Here is a 17,943-nt window from a genome sequence, read left to right as displayed (position 1 = left end):
GAAACGTATACGACGTCTCTGCATCACTCATTTACTCATATTATGGTAATTTCTATGTATTGGTTGCAAAAAAAAACATGCTTACAGCCGAACGCCAAGATGGCAACGATAATACTGATGAACTCGAGAAAAAATGCCAGTCAAGGAACATCACCATGACTACGTCCACTTCTTATGGACAATCCGTGGTTTTAGAGGGATACAATAAATCTATTCGGACTGCTTTGAAGAACGTGGTGATGGTGAATTATTTATCTTGGTACAACCACCCACATCTGTTTTCTTTACAAATTAGCGTTGAGAGAGAGATGCCATGTTGGTATTCGTTTGTGGAGCCAGTTAATCTTGTAATTAGTGTCCGCTGTACCCCCAATCATCGTTAAAGGATAGACGTGTGTTCCCCAGATGTCTCACTCCATCCAATGTTAGCAGCCGAGATTAGTAAAGAGGCAAATGACTATGATTATGGATGACAATAAAGACAACCGTGGCTATGATGATGATAATGATGATGATGATGATGATGCTATTTTGCGTCTCTATCACGGCATGTTTGATGTGGCTGGCAAGTTTTTTACTCACATACACACATATCAGGACTTGATTGAGAAGAAGAAGAAGAAGAAGAAGAAGAAGAAGAAGAAGAAGAAGAAGAAGAAGAAAAAGAAGCTCCTCCTAACTTCTGGGTGTTTGAGTTGGCATGTGGGACAGAAGAGAAGAGAAGGAATGAAGGATGGAGAGTCGGAAGGAGATGAAGAAGGAGCCCAAGCACTGCATGGGGGAGGAGGAGGAGGAGGATAGGGGGAGAAAGAAACAAAAGCACTATGAAAGGGGAAGAATAAGTCGGTAACGCGAAAGGGAAGTCGGTGCGTCTCTGCGTAGTTGTCGCTCCTCATGATTTATTTGATGTACAATCCGGTTCCAATCCAGTTGACTGACACTTACGAGTTGAATATAATGCTAGCTAGCTAGCTTCTGTTCTGCTAGCTTCTGTAACTCGATGCCATCTCTCTCATCTGTTCCGACAAAATGAGTCACAGACAAAGTGGCATCCACTTGCTATGAAAAAATGAAATCTTTGTGAAGTTAAACGATGCATTTCTCAGCATATACAAAAACAGACGCATCCCATTAATCATTGACCATCACTCATGTTAATACTCTGTTTTCATGTGTGCGTGTCGTCTTTTAAACAGTTAGATTAGACTGAGATTTGCCGTCCTGTGAGTTCATGTGGGAATTAAAAGCTTGGTCCTGTTTGTGCGTCATGTGTGTGCTGTGTGGAGCTGGTGAGGAGGATGCAGGGGTCAGCCAGGTCAGAGAGGGGGGGTGAGTCCACGCTGCCTGTTTGACACTGGGAATGTGTTTGTTAGTGAGACTGCAGGCCTCGGTTTCAGCTTCATACTTGTATTAATATTTGAACGAGCAGGATATTCGTGTTGATTTCCACCAATTTCTGACCAATGAAATTATTCTGCAATTGCCGTTCTTTTGTGTAATAATGAGCCACAAGTTTGTTTGTTTTCAGGGGGTAACGTTTTACCAGACAACGTTTTGCTAGACACTATTGGTGTTTTCCAGAATAATGGCCAGAATTTGGCATTTCCCATATTCCCATACCACATTTTCTGATTGCACTAGTGATAAATAGCGTTTAATGTTCAGAACAGCACGTTCTTTTCTCTCATCTTTTGCACTCACTGTCTCTTTAAGAAGGTTGGTTGTTCCTATTGTACATTCAGCTGCTGTTATTGTTATGTATGTTATTTATTGCGTCGCGTACATACAGGTGGCGAACCCACATGGATTTGTCAGACACCAGAAATACTTTGCAGTAGTGAAACGATGCAAACACAGGCCGTGTGTCTCCTCTGTTAATACATTCTGCCACAAAAGCGTTTCCGTGCAGAACCAAGACTCCAGTGATGTGGCCGTAGGGACAGATATGTCGCTGGGTTGGTTATGGCCTTTTGGTGCAAACCAAAACATCTCTAAAGCTCCCGAATTTTACCAGTGAAATGTGCTGTAGACATTCTTGGTCCCCAGACGATGAATCCTACTGACTTTCCCAGATAGCACCATCATCCATCTGGTCAAAAAATTTGTCCAAAACTACCTGCAAAACTACCGACACTCCCATTAGTCTCAGCTGTACTTTTGTGCTTACGGATAATTAGCAACTATTAGCATGCTAACAGGTGCTAAATGGGTGCCATCTAAGTCACAAGGCTTTTTTTCTCCTCTGTAACAGTGTTCTCCACCTGTTTCCTGTACGTAACTGTGACTTCTGGTTCAATTGGTGGTCCAAAGTCTGTGTGATGTTTCGGAGGTTCCTGTGTCGTTCAGAACAGCTATGTACCTTTTTTTTTTAATTAGACAGGAAATGGTTGCATGAGGACTGAGGTTCTAATTAAAAGTGAGCCTTTTAAATGAGTGCAAAACCAGCAACGGTTCAGGGGAGTTTACGTCGTCTTGTCACTTTCACCTCAGAGCGAGGGGAAGTCAGGAGAAGCACCGAGCGCAGAGGGTGAAGGTGTTCTTTAGTGACAGTTAGATGAGCCCTGCTAACCCCCTCAAAACCCCCCCGGGCCAGACCACAGCCACAGCTATCTTTAGCCAGGAACACCGCTGGTTTTATGGCCACATCCAGGCTGAATGTGGCCAGGACTAACTGTCGGGATGGGTGAGGGTTTGGCATGGCAGAGCGGAGCTATGGTTGGTGTGTGTTTGTGTGTATGGAGGAAGGGGGAGGGAGGGTCCTCTCACCCTCCATTCCTCCTTCCTCCATGTGTAGACCTTCACCCTGGGTCACAAGCAGGAGAGGAACTGAAACCTGGGGGGAGGAAGGAAGGAGGGAACGCCATTAAAATAGATGAGAGGTTCATGTCTTTATCATTGAACTCAACTAGTTTGATGATAATTCCCTGCTAAGTCCTTTTTTTTTTTAAAGAAAAAGCCAAATTGCCTAATAATCAAGCTGCATGCTTGATCCCCGGTGACAATTCTTTAGCTGATTGTTTAGCTGATTTTCATCCGTCTCTGGGAATAAATTTGTTTTGTTGCATTGCATTAAAAAAAAAAAAGAAGAAGAAAACTTTTATCAAGAAAATACAAACGCAAGCAATATGAAGATATCTGAGAAAATGTGATGGTCATTTTCTCCTATTTTTATTCACTACTACTTTGATCCCTTCATTTGAACTCGTGGATTATTTACTGGATCCTTTATTTGATGCACAATAACTGTCCTCTAATGTACAGCTGGCCAGACAGAGAATGTGAGACATGATTTGATAATAATAACACTCAACTTTTGTATTGGATTTTTTAAGTATGAAATGTAGTGCTCCACGAAAACAACATGGAATAAAGATAAAAACAGAATGCCATATAAAATATATAATGCCATGATACTGAGAAAAAAAAATCAATTTAAATACAATATCTAGAATAGATACTATAAGATGGAAGACCACACTGACTGACCAATACTAATAATAGTATTTAGCATATAGCATATCAGCATGCACATATACATGAACATGCTTTTAAGCACAGCTAGTTTTGTGTGACATCATTGAGCTGATGGCGGCCATGCTGCCTTCATCCTCCCTGGCCTCCAGTTCCCGGTCAAAGCGCTTAGTAAAGCGTGACCTCCCCTCCCGCCCCCCCGTCCCCTATTGCAAGTGACTCCAGTTTTTTCCCTCTCTTTCTTTTTGTATGTTGTCATCCTTCATCCGTCCCGCGTTCACCCGTCTTCTGACCCCCAAAGAACCACTCAGTCAGAAGCAAAGGAGCGTGACTTTAAAATCCCTTCTTTTTTTTAAAGATTTCATCCTGAAAACACCACAAATGGCACCTTAAAGACAGAGCCGTCTAAAACTATGAACATGACGACACGTAAGTACGCTGGATTATTGAAGTTTTAGAACTCAGAAACAATCGCCATGCTTTCGGGGCTCCAGCCATTTTGCTTCATAACAACACGTGACCGCACATGTTGACACCTTTATCAGTTTACTCTGGGAAAGACTCCTTTTTTTCAACTGATTTCTGAAGCTTTGTATCATCAGGGATGTTTTTCTATGTTTTAGATTGAATGTTTGTGCAACATGCCCCTCCCCCCCACCCACCACACACACTTCCCCACCCCCCTCTTCCCTCTCGAGTGCGGCTGTTGTCACCTAAGCTCCGGATGGTGAACTCACTTTCTATATTTAGTTTGTTTGTACTGTACTGTGCAGCGTCCTGCTATGTGGACCAGGGTTCTGCAGAGGCCACCAGGCCGCTCTGGTCCGGGACCGGTCTGGCCCTGCATCGCAGCTGCCAGCGCAAACAAAAGAATCCGGCAAAAAAACACCTCCCCCAAAAAAAAAAAAAAGGAAGAAAACCAACGTTGCTGGATTGTGGCCACGGCAGGCAGTGAAGGGGTTAACAGCACTCACTCAGCATGCGGGAGCCGTGGCGGGCGGGCGGGCAGGCAGTGCAGAGCCTGACCTCTGACCCCTCAGGAAAGGAATGTGGAAGCTCTTTCATCCAGGACAGAAACCAAAGACAACCGGGCGGTTGGAAAGTGGCGGTTCAATTCTGCCCTCCAAATGTTTTCTGATGAGGAGAAGTGCGCAGAGGTTTCCCGTGTGAATGCGCTGCGGAGGGCTCGTTGCAGCCATTTTGAAATGAAGTCCCATCCTGCAACTCGCTGCTCTCGGATCAGTACGGTGACGGCCGAGTGTGATAAGTGGTTGGAAATGGCTGCAGTTGCTTTCGTGTGCTGGCGGAAAAGACTGGCTATGAAGCACGGTGTGCGCTGACCTCTGACCTACTACATGTGTGCTGTGTTTGAAGTTACGCAACAAACAACACGGCCGTGACATGGTACGGACATCTCAGGCTTTTTTTTTGCCGTTGATTTAATCCGGTCTATTCTTCAGTTATCCAAATGTTGTTGTTTTTTGGTCGATTGGCAGTTCTACTGGCGTCACCTTTCCCATCATCAGTACAAGAAAAAGACTTCATTGTTTGCATATTTTAATAAAAAAAATTTAAAAAATTGGGGAAGGAGCAACGGAATAATTGGGGGCAGAAAGGGATAGAAGGAATGGTGGACACAAACATAAACAACAACACTTTGGGATAATATTCAACATAACTTTTGCTGACTTTTGGATAATATTTAATATAATATTATTATTTCACATAGACTGTATAACAAGTGGACGTAGTCATTGGGATTTACCACATTACTTTGTGGAATATGGGTTTGAAGCCTTGATTTTCAGGCTTTTTGCCGTCGCCATCTTTTTGCAACCAGAAGTTTTCAATTAACTTTCATGAAGGGAAAAAAGGGTTGAAGCTGCAAGATGAAAACAATTGACAACTCCCAGATCGGACAATAGTTTGGTAGCGACCTGTCAATCACAAGGTAGCCCCGCCCTAAAGCATCCTCTGCTTTATGGTCTGTTTGACTCTATTTAAAGTTAACCATAATTACTTTGAACTTCAAATGAAAGGACTACTAAAGACCTGTAGAATCAGAGTACAATGAAGTAGCATCACTACATCAGCCTCTACCTCCATGTTAATGTGGACCATGTTAACTCATGGTCAGTAAACAGTAGATGCCTGTAATCTAATCCCATGCTGCTACTTTGATGACATTTTTAGTTCTCTGAGTTTGTCCCACTGGGACAAGTTTACCAGTTTGTATCTTTCCCAATATAATCAAGCAACACATGGAAAGAGTTCATTTTCTCTTTTAAAGATGCACATAAACCCTGCATGAAACCTGAGAAATAGTTTATAATTATCCTTTCTTAACAGCAGACAACTGATAAAAGCTGTGAGATCTACAAATGGCCCTTGAAACAGAAATAGACAATTACATGATTCATTTGCGTAAAGCGTAAAACGCGTTTTCAGTTCTATGTTTATAATTCTTTGACTCTACATAAATGCTTAATGTATCGGCATGTAAGAAAAAGAAGAAGACTCCAATACATGTAAAATGGCCCGTCATGTAAAGGAGTTCTTATTTCCTTCTTGCTTCCTCGTACAGAGTGTTGAGTGCATCTGGAGCTCGCGCTGCCTTATGGTCTGTTGTTGCTGCAGACGGATTCCCTCTACAAACACAACAGTGAGGAGAACAGCCGGGGAACTGAAGTGTCTTCGTTTTTTTAACATGTTGGGGGAGAAACGCAAAAGAGAAACTTCGGACAGATTGTCATCAGTTGATGGAAACAAAATGAGGAACATGCGTCGTGTGTGAAGTGCTGCAGAGACACGTGCGATGAAAAACCTGCACATGCACTCGCCGCTCGCCCCTGTGGCACTGAGACCTCGCAGTAGAAACAGGAGAGCGCTTGATTTAAATCAGTCTTCGCTACAAACAGCAGGTTGAGTTACGAAAGCTTGAAGCTTAAATGACACGGCTTTGGTGCGTCAGCTATTCAAATTTTGACTGAAAAGTCTACACAGCAATTAAACTACGATTAAACACATTCTAAAAGTGATTTAACTACAGCAGATCGTGAATTACAGTGGAGTCAAAAGCAGAAGGGGTCGTTACGGCTACTCTGCTAAGCGAGGCTAACGCTAGTTCATTTTTAGCGGGGCTCGTGTGGCTGTATGAAACTAGAGATTGAGATCATAAACTCATGTTTACAATGTTTACTGAGGGAATAAATCAAGAGAGAAGTAGAGTCATTTTCTCTAAAACGTCTGACTTATTTATGCAACCGTAGGAGTCGCCCTAGAGATAATGCAAGTGTTATCACGAAAGGAAAAAACTGTAAAAATTGATATTAGTAACACTTGTGCTTTTCCTACTGTGACAAGATATCCCATTTTTAATAGGGGTCACATTTTGAAACAAAACCTTTTTTGTAAACATGAACTCCTTCCTCTTGATTCTTGAACATTGTTACTAAAATGGTCTCTGATTCCCACCTCTCTCTTTTTGTAAGAGATTAGTTCCTGTTTGCCTTTTCAAATCAAATCAAGTGCCTTATCCTGTAATAAAGTATTTCATTATTATCATATTACATTTTATTATCATATTACATTACAGGAGAGGGTCCCAGTGTTGCTCCCCAACATACAACATGAGTGCATGGCGTGGTGTTGCCGATCACGTTGGATAAACGCTGAGATGTGTTCGGGGACCAAAACATTTTCGTTGAAGACCAAGGTGTTAATGTTACGTGATCCAGTCGTAACACTGTGGTATAGGTCGGTCGTTGGGGCGCGTTGGGGTCCCGTGTGTGAACCTGCCGCTCCACATGGCCTGTCATGGTGTGTCCTTTGTGTGCAAGCTCTATTAGGTTTAATTCTATAACTTGACGGTGTGGATTCACCTCATTGTACTGTATCTGCCCGCCTTTGTGAGGGCGTTTGAGCACGCCGGCTGGGGGGTAGTTGGGTTTGGGGGGGTACATGATGTTACATTCGGCGTGACCAAAACTCTGTGTGTGTGTTGTATGTGCTGTTGTGTGCGGAGGAGAGGGGCAGGGAGACGCGGCATGGTTCAGGCCAGGAATGTGCGATGTGGGTAGGCTGTACAATGGAGCCGGGCTCCCTGAGGGTGGTCAATGGGACGGGTGTCACCCCCCTGCACCCGCCCTGCTGGGTGATGACCACCGCACAACGCCACAGCTGTCCGGTCCTCTTAACCGCCGCGTACGTTTGGGAGAAGCAAACTCACGTGTGCACGCTGGAGACACGCGGGAGCGGACAGGCCATGCTGGTTGCGCGTAGAAGCGATGACGCGGACGTGCGCGTGACCCTCGCGCGCGCACCCTTGAGCCGCCGACCTTTGGACACGCGCTTGTGCATTTCCATGTAAACACCTGCAAAAGCACTCAGAGCAGATTCCAATGTATTTGCTGCGTCTTTCTTAACTCATTGACCCCTCACACAGAAAGGATGCCATTACATGCGGAGGCGTGCCTGCGAGTGTGTGTTCTGTCACACACGCCCACATGTGTTGACGGTACTGACACGGGCTCGCGTGTCCGCCTCTCGGACCAGAGCGCACGCTAACACTGCGAGCAGCGTGTTCTGTGTCCGCTCAACCTTGGACCCAGCTGGTGTGCTAGCAAGCGAGGGGTCACAGAGGTCACCGAGGGTAAATAAGGGAATGCAGGGATGGCGGGGTTGGGGGAGTCCAGCGGTCTCTCTGGAACACAAGTTAATGTGGGTTATTTTTAATAAACAACCAAGGGTCAGTCGGGACATTTTCGTGGTATAAACACCCCCCCGCCCACAAATACAAGCTCCTCCCCCAAACACCCCAACCCTCTTTCCATCCCGGAGGAGGGGTGAGGGGCTGTGTGTGTGTTTCTCATAGGATTACAGGAGCCTTATCCAGTTCCATTACACACACACACACAAACACGCACAACGCTAGCTCGGTGCACCCGTCTGTCACCTGTACACACACGTGTCATTTCATTCACATACTAATAAAGACATTATGCTGTAGCTGTGGCTGAGAGTCATCGTCAACACTTTTGTTTTTTGCGAAACTTCTGCGCTCCTGTCGTGTCCGTCAGACTTGTCGGTCAGCTCCCCCTAGTGGGCTTCAGCGGAACACTTGCTTTTGAAGTGGACTTTGCTGATGACAATCAAGTCAAGCTTGTTGAGTTGAAAGGAATCATAGCGCAACTTGCTCAGGTTCCAGTCTTTACAGTTTGGGTGGCAGTGGGTCAGTGGGGGGCAGGGATGTCCTAAAGTCAGCGGTTTGATCCTCCGCTCTACTAGTCCATATCGACACTTAAACCCAAATTGATGTGCAGTGATAAAAGGTAGTGTGGACATGTTTTGAGTGGTCTGAAGACGAAAAAAGTCCACTCATAATTTTTCCAGCTTCATCAATGTATTTTGATAAATGTTTTGTCAAAGGCTTAAAATCTCAAATCATTTCTCCTTGCAGGACGATAACAATGCAGAGCAGTCTTTCCCACTCACCCCCAACCGTAGCTGTTGGGACCGGGTGAGGAGCAGAGGACAAGAGAGTGCAGGAGAGGAGCGACTAAAGCAGAAAGAGAGAGAGAGAGAAAGTGAGACGGAAAGTTCAGGGACAGAAAGGACAACTCGTATTTCAACAGGTTAGTTTGTTTGGAGGATAAAGTGTGCTTGATGTTGACACACACATTGAATCAGTTTTCTTTAAAGCACACACTTTCTGTCTCACTGCAGATTTCGGCGTACCTCAATGTCCCCGCGGGATCCTCGGCGCATTCTGTGAGCCGTCGACTCCCCCCACGCGCACACACAACTTCCTACGTTGAGCCCGCCAGGCCGGGGAGCCACGGGTGAACATTCATGGCAGCGGCACTCTAGGGCTGCCATGGCAGCTGCTGCCGCCGATGCCTCACACCGTATTACCGCACTGACGCCGGAGGAAGAGGGACGACGGGCCGCCGCCAAGCTGTTTGGGAGCGCCGCCCCGCTGCCACGGATCGAGCGAGAGAGAGAGCGAGAGAGGGGGAAAGAGAGAGAGTGGGAGAGGGAGGACGAAGGAGAAGGGGTAGGAAAAGTGAGAGGGAGCGAGTGTTTGGTGTGCGGGGCCCTGTTCGCCTCCCAGGAGAAGCTCCGGCTCCACGCCTTGGGCCACGCAGGAGAGAAACCCTTCCACTGCTCACAGCCACACTGTCCTAAGGCCTTCAGCTCCAAATACAAACTCCTAAGGTATCCAGAGTCAATTCACATCCTCTTAGTTGCAATATGATGCATGGCTTTTGTATCTTTCTCAGAATCCAAGGAGCAAAAAGCTATCATTTTTACATCAATACATGCAACTTGCTAACTGGAGCTTCAGAAAGCAATAACTGATTCACGGCTATCTTTTCTATCAGTATTTTTATATGAACAATGGATCACATGATCGCTTGTAGGTGAAAGGCATCACTTATAATCCTCACCAGACGTAGTTCCCCTCAGCTTTACTCAGAGCTTCAGCTTCTCTCAGCTCAGTTGTTTTGGTTTCACAGCTCGAGACTTTACTGTTTTGGTTGAGTCTCGCGGCTCTCATGAGCGTCATTCTCAGACGCAGCCATCAGCTGTTTCCAGTGAGCTCTGGACTCACTGCCCACGACTGGCCCTGCCCCAAACAGCAGGCAGACAAAGAGCTGGCTATGTCCCTGTGCTGGTGGAGACCAAAGTCGGAGAAAAAAGAAAAGTGATTAAAGCATTACATCCATCAACTGGCCAAGAACCCGGCTCCAAATAAACAATGATGTCGCTCTGTAACTTCTGGATGTGCCAATAAGCTGTTAGCTTTGTAAGCTGTTAGCTTTATAAGGTGTTGAAATACCAATGATGTGTTTAGGGCTATGTTTTTTCCCACCAAGTGGCCAAAACAATCAATTATTGCAGGTTTAAGAGACTAATGCCTCATTTCCTCTGAATGCTTCAACTCGTCATGACTCACTCCTTTTGAAACTCGACAGATGGTACCCAAAAAAGTAGCCGGTACGATCCACAACTTTTGCTCATGGAAAACGAGCGAGTTGAGTTGAGGAGAGCTGTGCAGTACCATGCAGTGGAAACAGTCAAACTCATCAACACACTAAGATGTTTGGAATCCTGTGAATTACAGGAAGTGGTTCTAAACCCTCTTCGGGTGCTTGCTTTGAACCACTGTGACTCATTTCTGTTTATAGACACAAGAGGGTTTGGCTAAGAGGAATTAATGCCTCACTCTAGCTTTCTGACAGACTGCCTAATAAATGTGACAATAAGACAAGGCTTGCATAACATCCCCTTTCCCTGTGCTCCTTTGCAGGCATATGGCCACACATTCTCCACAGAAGACCCATCAGTGTTCGTTCTGTGAGAAAATGTTCCACCGCAAAGACCACCTGAAGAACCACCTGCAGACCCATGACCCCAACAAGGAGGCTTTCAAGTGTGAGGAGTGCGGGAAGCACTACAACACCAAGCTGGGATACAAGCGCCATGTGGCCATGCACTCGGCCACGTCCGGGGATCTCACCTGCAAAGTGTGCATGCAGAGCTACGAGAGCACACCGGTGCTCCTGGAGCACCTCAAGACCCACTCCGGGAAGTCTTCGGGTGGCGCCAAGGAGAAAAAGCACCCGTGCGACCACTGTGACCGCCGTTTCTACACGCGCAAGGATGTGAGACGGCACATGGTGGTCCACACGGGTCGCAAGGACTTCCTGTGCCAGTACTGTGCCCAGCGCTTTGGCAGGAAGGACCATCTGACACGTCACGTGAAGAAGAGCCACTCGCAGGAACTGCTGAGGATCAAGACGGAGCCTCCGGATATGTTGGGTCTTTTAGCGTCTGGGTCACCGCCTTGCTCTGTGAAGGAGGAGCTCAGCCCCATGATGTGCGGCATCGGTCCCAACAAAGACCCCATGATGGGCAAACCGTTCCCCAGCGCGGCCTCTTTTCCGATGGCCATGTACAACCCCCACCATCTCCAGGCCATGTCTAATTCTGGGGTGGGTCACCCGCACCCGTCCCTGATGCCCAGTCCCTTGTCTGCAGCTATGGGCATGGGCTGCCACATGGAATCCCCTGGACCTCTTCACCCACGCTCCCATCACCACCACCACCACCACCACCATCACCACCACCACCATTCCCCTCCGCTGCCCACACACCACCAGTCTCCGGCTCACCAGCAGCAGCACCAGCCCCAGCCAGCCCACAAATACCAGCTGGGATCTACCTCATACCTGCTGGACAAGCCCTTGAAAGTGGAGATGGAGAGCTTCCTCATGGATCTGCAGAGTGGCTCGCCAGGCCCGATTCCCTCTGCAGACCCGCATGCTGCTGCCTCACCCACCAAGGACGGACTGGAGCCCACCTCGGGCCTGGTGGATGAGCTTTGTGGGGATCACCTCCTGTCCAAGAGCCCTGCGGTGATCGCGGAGTCTCTGTGTGCTGCTAACATGGACTTCTCCCACCTGCTGGGCTTCCTGCCCCTCAACCTGCCCCCCTACGGTGCGCCCATGAGCACGGGAGGGCTGGTGATGGGCTACACCTCATCTGCGACCCCCTCCTCTTCTTCCTCCTCCTCTTCATCTCTGCACGCCGTCGAGCCCCACGCCGCGGCAGTCGCCACGGCACCTTATACCTCTTTGCAACCGCAACCTCAGGAGCAGCAGTGCTCCAGCGGGGGTCTGGGGCTCGGACCCTTGCACCCCCACCCACCAGTGTTCAGCTCCAGCCTTAGCACCACCACGCTGCCTCGCTTCCACCAGGCCTTCCAGTGAGAGAGCCGGTGCTCGGCCCAGCCGGGACGGCCTCCTTAGCAGCCTCAGCTCAGCTCAGTGTGGATATTTGGGCCCGGGGTTCTTTAGGAGCTGTTGAAGGTAGAAGTTAGAGAATTAACACAAACGAACACGTAGGAGCCTTAAATGAAAGTCCTCAAAAGCTTTTGATTTAGCCTTAAAAGGAAGTTGAACCTCTGAGAGCAAAAATGGAAAAGGTGAGAGAAGAAGTTGAAGCAGCTTTTATTTGGGCTTTCTCCCCCACCCGACCCCCGCCCGCCCTCCCTTATCCTATAGTTATAACAATGTATTAACCCATCCTTTTTTATTTCCATTTACTCTCCCCTTTTATCCCTCTTACATCCAATATTTAGTAGTATAGAGGGCAGGATCAGTAGGCCAAAAGGCGTGGTACTGCATACTTTAAGTAATAATATTTAAAAAAAAAAAATCTAAGATAATTTTTAGTGAAGATTATCTGTCTTGTTGTGACCCAGAAAAAAAATAGTTTGAAGTGGATATTTTGTTTTACTTTATTTTTATTTTCCAAATGTAAGAACATGGTAGAACGTGTGTCATCTTTGAGTTTTGAATGCCCCACTCTAACAACCCGATCAGTGAAGGGTCAGTGAAGGAACCAAGAGATATAGACATTGACTCAACAATTGAACCGTCGCTCTTTAAAATCATCCTCTTGATTTTCACACAAGAGCCGCAAAAGCCCCTCTGCCTCCGATGAGAAACATACAAAAGTGCTCTTTAAACCTAAAAGATTAGACGGATGCCCCCATCACTTTGAACTGTAGCTGATGTGCTCCTAGAGTCAGTCAGCTACAATGAAAAAAGCTCACTTAATGAAAAACAGACTCTTGATAAGAGTCCCGCTTGCTGCCTAACAGACCCGTCACACACATGGACACCCACTTTTCAAAAAAAGGAAAACGAAAAGTGCGTGAAAGTGTGCAAGTTCGTTGAAAATTATGTAATATCAAGCTGGCTTTTACTGTTCCGAAAGAGAAGCACTTTTGTTTTTTACTTCAAACATTTTTTTGTCTTTTGACCTTGAGAATTCTCTTTGGGAAAGCTTTTGTCTCCTTCCTCGCGACTTCTCGAGGTTCTTGGAGACTTTCTTCTCTCCTTCCTTCACCTGTCCCCCTTTAACAGTTATCTCTTCAAGTTCCAACGACAATTGTCTCATGATAATTGGTGCCGTTACTTGGCTGCCCAACATACCTAAAATATATATATATTTTTTTTTGGAACAAACGTCTTTCGGCAGTCTTCAAATAAAAGATGCATCATCATGGTAAGGATGAACCCTGACATATGTGAATGGCACAAAAATAACAAAGCAAAATATTTCAGTGACAGATGAGTAAAAATGTGTTAAAGAATGTTATTGCAGTGTACGAAATATCTCAAACATGAATATTATTATTGCTTTTTATCTCAGTAAGGTGTATTTTAGGTAGACGTATTAAAACTTAAGTGATGATGTTTTTGTTTGATGTCTGGCAGGTTTACATTTGTGTGTATCTTGCATTTTTGATCAAACAAACGGATGAAGTATTAGCTTTTTCCCCTCAAGCTTTTTTCTGTCCTATCAGATCTTTACCTTTACATGTGCTTGAGTTAGTATAGCGGAATCAGAACTGTGGATGGTGTCTATAGCAGGCCGTTAGCGCCTTAATAATCCATTAGGATTTGAACTAAATAGATTGTTGGGATGCTGGGGTCCACGAATCTATGGCTGTCGAGCGTCGTCCGGTGGGTTACGTAACCCCTGTGCTGTGAGGAAAAATCACAGCAATCAGAGTTTTGGATCCTTTCTAACCAATTAATCACCAGCCTATTTACAAACCTGAGCCCAAAAAGTTAACCGAAGCATCAAAGTTAAGCAGCTGCTCTCCAGCTAACGTTCTGTCCGTGGCCGCGAGCAACGCAACCGGCCGATCCGTGACTTCAAACGGACTCAAGCCCACGCGAACTAGGTGTTGTCGTGCCACCGGCGAGCCCACCCCACCCCTAATCACCATTAAGTGTTGAGTGCAAACGAAGAAGAAAAAATGGAGCACATAAAAACGAAAAACACAATACATGTTGCTGCTTGTAGCTACGGTTGCTGATGGACGACAACTGTAGACCACTAGAACATTTCATTTGGTTTATTTTTCTTTTCTTGCAAGATGGACAGCGAGCTGAAAACATGCACAAACCGAACCGACAAAGTGTTCTTCATCCCTGGGCCCCATCCCCTCTATACTCATCCTCCTCCTCTTGCTTCTCATCCTCATCCTCTCCCTCCTCCTCCTCCTCGTTCTCCTCCTCTTTCTCTCTCAGCTGCTTTGTAGAGTCAAAGGTAAAGGGTCTGAAAAACGCCGGTGCCCGGGAGAACGCAGTCACTGAATTCCCAGGCTTTGACATTCAAAGCACAGGGGGGAGGAACACATGACTGACTGCACAACTTGGAGGTATCGCTCATAGTCATATATTTGTTTTGTTTGTTGTCATATGATATATTATTTTCTGTTTGTATAAAACAGGACCTCGAAAAACAACACAACACATCACCTCATTTTTGTTTGTTTTTATTTTTTTTCTTACCAAAACCTGGGGAGAAGAAACTACATTTTTGCACAATTGCTCGTTACAAAATGCTTCAAGTGTTACCTGATTCAGCGACACCGTAGGATTCGGGCCCCCGGCTTCTGCGGGTCTGGATATTGACGCAGGAAAAGCTTCCCCACAGTCTGACTGTTGAAATCTCAACTCCACCGCTAAAATCCTAGATTTTATAATCAAAGTTCTGAACTAATTTGAAACTAATTTGATTAGTCTCCCCTCCTGGAAAGTCTTTTTTTTCTTTTTTAAAATGGCTTTGTAAAATGATCAAACTTTTTTTTTTTTTGATCCTAAACAAATTAGCTGTCGGCACCTTTCTAAGATTGTACATGATATTTTAAATTAAAAAATAAATAAAAAAAATTGTTCTTTAAAAAAAAAAAAAAAAAAAAAGAAAAAAGGTTTTTCAGAAAAACCCTCTTGGCTTAAGCCACATTTGTAGCAATCAAATTGAGCATTTAAATAAAAAGCTTTTGGCATGTATTAAGTTTGTCCTCCCTGGGTTTCTGTGAGCTAATCTGAATTCTAGCACTTTCAACCTTTAAAAAAAATAAAAAATAAAAAAAAGAGTATTTTTTTCTTTTAAAACTTCAGCTTATATGTTTATGTTTTAAATGTGTATTGATCCTGTATATGTACGTGCCATTAGTTTGATGTGTAGACTTTATCAACCTTTGTGTATTTCTCTTCTCCAAAAGAATAACAGTATTTTTGATAGACTTTTCACTAATATCTTTCTAAATAGAAGCCCTCTGCCCCTCCTCCTTTTATTTCTTCTTCTTTCGGGGTAAACCTGTACCTCTCTCTCCCATGAATCTATCTAATCTAATCTACAGCCGAGCGCTTGAAGAGAACAGCAACAACATATCTGTCCTTCTGAGGCGGTCCAGTGTCAAAGCCACAACCTGCCATTGAAACGTTACAACAGAGAACCATCAGCGGGCCAAATTTAGACCATGTAACTGAAAAAGAAATTAAAAGAATAAAGTTAGAGTGACCCCAAAACTTAGCACTTAAAGCTTAAAGCCCCTGAACTGCTTGACCCGGTCAAAAGGAACGACTTCACGCTGATGAAGACGCATGTGTTGTTTTACTAGAAAGCACAGTTAGGTTTCCATCGCGAAGTTGGTAATTGACTGTCACACGTGGCTTAAAAATATAGTAAAAAGTAGGATTCCTTTTTTCAGAAGTAGATGAACAGTAGAATCTCTTATAAATATTTTAGGACATTTAAGTGAAAAACATGGAGGCCGTACTTGTAGCTGTGAAACAGTGATGCCTGAGGTCATATCAGTGTCTTTTCCTTCTGTCACTTGATTCATACACTAATATGCACATTTATTTTTTTTACCCATGGTTAATTATATGTTTGATATACAAAAGTTACAAGAATGAGGTATGAAATCTGAATAACTTCAATCCAAAGTGCTCATTATATGTCACCACAATAAGATATTAAGGCGACATCCACACCACCACATTTTCATTTTTAAAGTTGCGCCAACAGTCAAAACTGCTCGTCTGGACGCATAGCATCTGTCTAAAAACGATGTTTAAAAGAAAAACGTAGTCGGGCGGATGTATCCAAAGTAAACACCACAAATTAAAACTGTGAATGACTGAAAAAATGTTCTTTAAAAGTGAAAAAAAAAATGTAATAAGGGAAAATGTTGACTTCTACTTCTTAACTACTACTACACCTTGGACATTAATACAAAAAGATCCCGTGACTCGGTAAATAAGAATTTTATTTACTGTCTCTTCATTCTGATTTACTATGCCATAATCTTGACTTTGGACATCATTTACCGTCATAATTTTGACTTACTATCCGGCTTCCGTAGCGTCAACGGACACAAAAAGGTGACTCCAAACCAACGCCGCGCTAGATGACCCGACTCCCGACTTCTGCCGGTGATGCTCTTCTGTTCCTTGCCTCGGCTGTAGCTCCATTACCTCGACCTGCACCTACTAGGGATGCACTTATCCTCACCTTCTCCTCTTTACTACTAGGTGCAGCACACAAACATTTTAAGGGAATTTGTTTATCAGTTTAACTGATTTGATTTTAATAATGCTCTTTTCCTCCCCCTCTTTTCTTTCCTTTTTTTTTGCTTTTAGTAAAGAAACTGGGTACTGCCTGATGCAGGCGACATCCACATGTAGTTTTATATATTTCTAGCTTAATGTAAGTCTTGCATTCCAACCTCTTTGTGTATCTCGTTTAGTGACAGCCCATTTTATTTTCATCACTTGCTATTACAGCCACCTCTGGAATAAAAAGGGTGAAAAAAAAGGTGATTGAAAATAGAATATTTGCATTCACTTACACTATTTTATATAGCATGGAGTTTATCAACTACAGGGAGAATTATATAAATGATGTGCTTCGGAGAAAGAAAGAAAATGAGAAGTCTTGCTTTTTTGTTACATATCTCACATGCAATCAGTTGCTGCAATGTAGAAGTGACAGATTTGTATATTGGTTGATCCAAAGAGATGATGAACACAACAACAGAACTATTGACTTATTGTACAGTACAGTGTATCTTTGAGTTGTCATGTGTTATGTTGAAATGATTAAAAGACAAACCAGCGGTTTCATACCCTCTTTGCATTCCACTTTCATCTTTTACTTTAAATGGTTTACTGCTTCCATGCCACCGGTAACAACCTGCTGGGCCTTGTTACGATACTTTAAAACTGAGCCGGACTGTACTGATTATAAAAAAAATGTTTATAATAGCCGTAATAGCTTATCACTAATGCTAGCATGCTGACCATATATGGTAATACGGAAAATGATGAATTCTCACTAGATTCCCTGGTAAAACGTACTGCAGAGCGGTTTTGGGCACTATTAGCGGTGGGATTTATAATAATGCTGCAGATACAGTTCAAGTGTCTGTTACAATAAAAGTGTATGTTTCTTTTTCATTTTTTCAGTTCAGAACCAAGACAACCGAGAGAGTTTCCTAAAATCGCAGTTGGTTTTCCTAATATCGCAGCACTAGCCGACTAATGGCTTTTGTCCCGTGTGTGGCTAACTCTCGTACCGGACCAGAGTCTGGATTATGTC

The 17,943-nt window shown here is 44.5% G+C and overlaps 1 protein-coding gene across 1 annotated transcript in view; it reads left to right on the top strand.

Moving 5' to 3' along the window:
- The window catches only part of plagl2 (pleiomorphic adenoma gene-like 2), a 34,609-nt gene extending 17,154 nt beyond the window's left edge, over nucleotides 1-17,455 (top strand). Inside the window, exons 2-4 of the mRNA XM_068598208.1 lie at nucleotides 8,930-9,104; nucleotides 9,196-9,687; nucleotides 10,784-17,455. Of these exons, the coding sequence (XP_068454309.1) occupies nucleotides 9,347-9,687; nucleotides 10,784-12,245 (1,803 nt within the window). The 5' untranslated portion in view covers nucleotides 8,930-9,104; nucleotides 9,196-9,346 and the 3' untranslated portion in view covers nucleotides 12,246-17,455. The remainder of the gene's footprint in view (nucleotides 1-8,929; nucleotides 9,105-9,195; nucleotides 9,688-10,783) is intronic.
- Nucleotides 17,456-17,943: the final 488 nt, after the last annotated feature.

This window comes from Clinocottus analis, unplaced genomic scaffold, assembly GCF_023055335.1.
Source record: "Clinocottus analis isolate CAN_PGR_092001 unplaced genomic scaffold, fCliAna1.0.p SCAF_4, whole genome shotgun sequence".
Lineage (NCBI taxonomy): Eukaryota > Metazoa > Chordata > Actinopteri > Perciformes > Cottidae > Clinocottus > Clinocottus analis.
Note: the sequence above shows the minus strand (reverse complement) of the source record. Positions and strands in the feature narration are given on the sequence as shown.